This window comes from Bombina bombina, chromosome 3 (genome assembly GCF_027579735.1).
Source record: "Bombina bombina isolate aBomBom1 chromosome 3, aBomBom1.pri, whole genome shotgun sequence".
Lineage (NCBI taxonomy): Eukaryota > Metazoa > Chordata > Amphibia > Anura > Bombinatoridae > Bombina > Bombina bombina.
In genome coordinates this window covers 5,467,324-5,473,409 of record NC_069501.1, presented here as the reverse complement: position 1 = coordinate 5,473,409, position 6,086 = coordinate 5,467,324, and the positions used below count along the sequence as shown (strand labels likewise).

Sequence of the window (6,086 nt, the reverse complement as noted above, 5' to 3'; positions counted from 1 at the left end):
TTACATCATTGTGGACTTGGTCTATAGGTGCACATATTTTATATCAACAATAGGCAACTATTGTGCTGCTCCTGTTATTTTTTTTATCTAATATAAATATATGAATGTGTGTGTGTCTCATATCTGTTGATACATCATCAGTCTGTCTGTCTGTAAGTCAGTGTTCAGGGGAGGGCTAAGGTAAAAAAGCCACAGACGCACATGGTGATGTTCAGATATGTTTATTGCGGGTTTAGCAGTGCTCTCTGTACAGAGCCACAAGCCTACTCTGGGCATGGGAAGGACTGGGGCAGACATGGATTTAGGAGGAGGGGGCTGCGGTGGGTTTCTCATCTCGAGTGACAGGAATGGGCCTCTCACTGTGGCTGGAGTCCAGGCTGGACAGCAACTTAGGGCCAGAGAAGGTCATAATCCCATCTGCAGACAGAGAACAGTTGACCAATGATTGGTCTAGACTCGATGGGAGGCGGTAGCGGCGATGGAACTCACGGGAGATGTATCCGTTGTCGTCCTGCAGAGACAGAGATTTTCAGTGGGCCAATTTCATTAGTTACTGTGTCTGAGTGTTACTATATATGTTTCTGTGTATGTGTGTTACTAGATATATGTTACTGTGTGTGTTACTGTGTTCTTGTTTTGTGTGCGTGTTACTAGATATATGTTACTGTTTGTATTACTGTGTCTGTGTGTTGGTTTGTGTGTGTGTTACTATATATATGTTAGTGTGTGTGTTACTAGATATCTGTTACTGTGTATGTGTGTTACTAGATATGTTACTGTGTGTGTTACAGTGCCTGTGTGTTACTAGATATCTGTTACTGTGTATGTGTGTTACTAGATATATGTTACTGTGTGTGTTACTAGATATATGTTACTGTGTGTGTTACTGTGTCTGTGTGTTACTAGATATATGTTACTGTGTATATGTGTGTTATTTGATATCTGTTACTTTGTATTATTTTGCCAATGTTACTGTGTATGGTATGTGTGTCACTGTATGTGTGTGTGTGTTATTAGATATCTGTTACTGTGTGTTATTTTGCCTGTGTTACTGTGTATGTGTGTGTGTGTGTTATTATATATATATACAGGGAGTGCAGAATTATTAGGCAAATGAGTATTTTGACCACATCATCCTCTTTATGCATGTTGTCTTACTCCAAGCTGTATAGGCTCGAAAGCCTACTACCAATTAAGCATATTAGGTGATGTGCATCTCTGTAATTAGAAGGGGTGTGGTCTAATGACATCAACACCCTATATCAGGTGTGCATAATTATTAGGCAACTTCCTTTCCTTTGGCAAAATGGGTCAAAAGAAGGACTTGACAGGCTCAGAAAAGTCAAAAATAGTGAGATATCTTGCAGAGGGATGCAGCACTCTTAAAATTGCAAAGCTTCTGAAGCGTGCTCATCGAACAATCAAGCGTTTCATTCAAAATAGTCAACAGGGTCACAAGAAGCGTGTGAAAAACCAAGGCGCAAAATAACTGCCCATGAACTGAGAAAAGTCAAGCGTGCAGCTGCCAAGATGCCACTTGCCACCAGTTTGGCCATATTTCAGAGCTGCAACATCACTGGAGTGCCCAAAAGCACAAGGTGTGCAATACTCAGAGACATGGCCAAGGTAAGAAAGGCTGAAAGGCGACCACCACTGAACAAGACACACAAGCTGAAACGTCAAGACTGGGCCAAGAAATATCTCAAGACTGATTTTTCTAAGGTTTTATGGACTGATGAAATGAGAGTGAGTCTTGATGGGCCAGATGGATGGGCCCATGGCTGGATTGGTAAAGGGCAGAGAGCTCCAGTCCGACTCAGACGCCAGCAAGGTGGAGGTGGAGTACTGGTTTGGGCTGGTATCATCAAAGATGAGCTTGTGGGGCCTTTTCGGGTTGAGGATGGAGTCAAGCTCAACTCCCAGTCCTACTGCCAGTTTCTGGAAGACACCTTCTTCAAGCAGTGGTACAGGAAGAAGTCTGCATCCTTCAAGAAAAACATGATTTTCATGCAGGACAATGCTCCATCACACGCGTCCAAGTACTCCACAGCGTGGCTGGCAAGAAAGGGTATAAAAGAAGAAAATCTAATGACATGGCCTCCTTGTTCACCTGATCTGAACCCCATTGAGAACCTGTGGTCCATCATCAAATGTGAGATTTACAAGGAGGGAAAACAGTACACCTCTCTGAACAGTGTCTGGGAGGCTGTGGTTGCTGCTGCACGCAATGTTGATGGTGAACAGATCAAAACACTGACAGAATCCATGGATGGCAGGCTTTTGAGTGTCCTTGCAAAGAAAGGTGGCTATATTGGTCACTGATTTTTTTTTTGTTTTGTTTTTGAATGTCAGAAATGTATATTTGTGAATGTTGAGATGTTATATTGGTTTCACTGGTAAAAATAAATAATTGAAATGGGTATATATTTGTTTTTTGTTAAGTTGCCTAATAATTATGCACAGTAATAGTCACCTGCACACACAGATATCCCCCTAAAATAGCTAAAACTAAAAACAAACTAAAAACTACTTCCAAAAATATTCAGCTTTGATATTAATGAGTTTTTTGGGTTCATTGAGAACATGGTTGTTGTTCAATAATAAAATTAATCCTCAAAAATACAACTTGCCTAATAATTCTGCACTCCCTGTATATATATATATATATATATATATATATATATATATATATATATATATATTACTGTGTGTGTGTTATTGTGTCTATGTTACTGTGTATGTGTGTTACTGCATGTGTGTGTGTGTGTGTTATTAGCTATATATTACTGTGTGTGTTATTGTGTCTGTGTTACTGTGTATGTGTGTTACTGCATGTGTGTGTGTTATTAGATATCTGTTACTGTGTGTTACTGTGTCTGTGTGTTACTAGATATATGTTATTACATGTGTGTATGTGTGTTACTAGATATCTGTTACTGTGTGTGTGTTACTATATATATGTTACTCTGTGTGTTACAGTGTCTGTGTGTTACTAGATATACAGTATGTTACTGTGTGTGTTACAGTGCCTGTGTGTTAGATATATGTTACTGTGTCTGTGTGTTACTACATATCTGTTACTGTGTATGTGTGTTACTAGATATATGTTACTGTGTATATGTGTTATTGCATGTGTGTGTTATTAGATATCTGTTACTGTGTGTGTGTTATTGTGCCTGTGTTACTGTGTATGTGTGTTACTGCATGTGTGTTTTATTAGATATCTGTTACTGTCTGTGTTATTGTGCCTGTGTTACTGTGTATGTGTGTTACTGCATGTGTGTTTTATTAGATATATATTACTGTGTGTTATTGTGCCTGTGTTACTGTGTATGTGTGTTACTGCATGTGTGAATTATAAAATATCTGTTACTGTGTGTTACTATATACTGCTACCGTGTGTTAATGCATGTGTGTGTTATTCGATATCTATTACTGTGTGTTACTAGATAAGGTTACTGTGTCTGTGTGTTACTGAATGTGCATATTATTAGATATCTATTACTGTGTGTTACTAGATATCTGTTGCTGTGTATTTGTGTTACTGCATGTGTGTGTTACTAGATATATGTTACTGTGTGTTACTAGATATGTGTTACTGTGTATGTGTGTAACTAAATATGCGTTACTGTGTATGTGTGTTACTGCTTGTGTGTGTGACTGCATCTCTGTGTTACTGTGTATGTGTGTAACTGTAACACTCTCCACGCTACTGTATGTCTGTTACTGTGTGTATAACAGTGTAACACTCTGTTTTACTATATGTATGTTACTGTGTGTGTAACTGTGTAATACTCTGCGTTACTGTATGTCTGTTACTGTATGTGTAACTGTGTAATACTCTCTGTGTTACAGTATGTCTGTTACTGCTGTGTGTGTAACTGTAATACTATCTGTGTTACTGTATGTCTGTTACTGTGTGTGTAACTGTGTTATACTCTCTGCATTACTATATGTAGGTTACTGTGTGTGTAACTGTGTAATACTCTGGTACTGTGTGTCTGTTACTGTGTGTAAAACTGTAATACTCTCTGTGTTACTATATGTCTGTAACTGTGTGTGTAACTGTGTAATACACTCTGCATTACTGTATGTCTGTTACTGTTTGTGTAACTGTGTAATGCTCTCTGCATTACTGTAAGTCTGTTACTGTGTGTGTAACTGTGTAATACTCTCTGCGTTACTGTATGTCTGTTACTGTGTGAGTAACTATGTAATACTCTGTGTTACTGAATGTCTGTTACTGTGTGTGTAACTGTGTAATACTCTCTGTGTTATTTATGTCTTTTACTGTGTGTGTAACTGTAATCCTCTCTGTGTTACTATATGTCTGTAACTGTGTGTGTAACTGTAATACTCTCTGTGTTATTGTATGTATGTTATTGTATGTGTAACTGTGTAATACTGTGTGTAACTGTAATACTCTCTGTGTTACTGTATGCATGTTGCTGTGTGTGTAACTGTGTTATACTGTGTGTGTAACTGTAATACTCTCTGTGTTACTGTATGTCTGTTACTGTGTGTGTAACTGTGTAATTCTCTGGTACTGTATGTCTGTTACTCTGTGTGTAACTGTGTAATACTCTCTGTGTTACTGTATGTCTGTTACTGTGTGTGTAACTGTGTAATACTCTCTGTGTTACTGTATGTCTGTTACTGTGTGTGTAACTGTAATACTATCTGTGTTACTGTATGTATGTTACTGTGTGTGTAACTGTGTAATACTCTCTGTGTTACTGTATGTCTGTTACTGTGTGTGTAACTGTGTTATACTCTCTGCATTACTATATGTAGGTTACTGTGTGTGTAACTGTGTAATACTCTGGTACTGTATGTCTCTTAATGTGTGTGTAACTGTAATACTCTCTGTGTTACTATATGTCTGTAACTGTGTGTGTAACTGTGTAATACGCTCTGCATTACCGTATGTCTGTTAATGTTTGTGTAACTGTGTAATGCTCTCTGCATTACTGTAACTCTGTTACTGTGTGTGTAACTGTGTAATACTCTCTGCGTTACTGTATGTCTGTTACTGTGTGAGCAACTGTGTAATACTCTCTCTGTTACTGTATGTCTTTTACTGTGTGTGTAACTGTAATACTCTCTGTGTTACTGTATGTATGTTACTGTATGTGTAACTGTGTAATACTGTGTAACTGTAATACTCTCTGTGTTACTGAATGTATGTTACTGTGTGTGTAACTGTAATACTCTCTGTATTACTGTTTGTATGTTACTGTGTGTGTAACTGTGTAATACTGTGTGTGTAACTGTAATACTCTCTGTGTTACTGTATGTCTGTTACTGTGTGTGTAACTGTGTAATACTCTCTGTGTTACTGTATGTCTGTTACTGTGTGTGTAACTGTGTAATACTCTCTGCATTACTATATGTAGGTTACTGTGTGTGTAATACTCTGGTACGGTATGTCTGTTACTGTGTGTGTAACTGTAATACTCTCTGTGTTACTATATGTCTCTAACTGTGTGTGTAATTGTGTAATACTCTCTGCGTTACTGTATGTCTGTTACTGTGTGAGTAACTGTGTAATACTCTCTGTGTTACCGTATGTCTTTTACTGTGTGTGTAGCTGTAATACTCTCTGTGTTACTGTATGTATGTTACTGTGTGTGTAACTGTGTAATACTGTGTGTGTAACTGTGTAATACTCTCTGTGTTACTGTATGTATGTTACTGTGTGTGTAACTGTGTAATACTGTGTGTGTAACTGTGTAATACTCTCTGTTTTACTGTATGTCTTTTACTGTATGTATGTTACTGTGTGTGTAACTGTGTAATACTGTTTGTGTAACTGTAATACTCTCTGTGTTACTGTTTGTATGTTACTGTGTGTGTAACTGTGTAATACTCTCTGTGTTACTGTATGTCTGTTACTGTTTGTGTAACTGTGTAATACTCTCTGTGTTACTGTATGTCTGTTACTGTGTGTGTAACTGTGTAATACTCTCTGTGTTACTGTTTGTCTATTACTGTGTGTAACTGTGTAATACTCTCTGTGTTACTGTATGTCTGTTACTGTGTGTGTAACTGTGTAATACTCTCTGTGTTACTGTATTTCTGTTACT

At 37.8% G+C, this 6,086-nt stretch overlaps 1 protein-coding gene across 1 annotated transcript in view; it reads right to left on the bottom strand.

Moving 5' to 3' along the window:
* Positions 1-205: 205 nt before the first annotated feature.
* Positions 206-6,086, bottom strand: part of CRYAA (crystallin alpha A) — a 44,619-nt gene continuing 38,738 nt past the window's right edge. Inside the window, exon 3 of the mRNA XM_053705703.1 lies at positions 206-511. Coding sequence (XP_053561678.1) covers positions 302-511 — 210 coding nt within the window. The 3' untranslated portion in view covers positions 206-301. The remainder of the gene's footprint in view (positions 512-6,086) is intronic.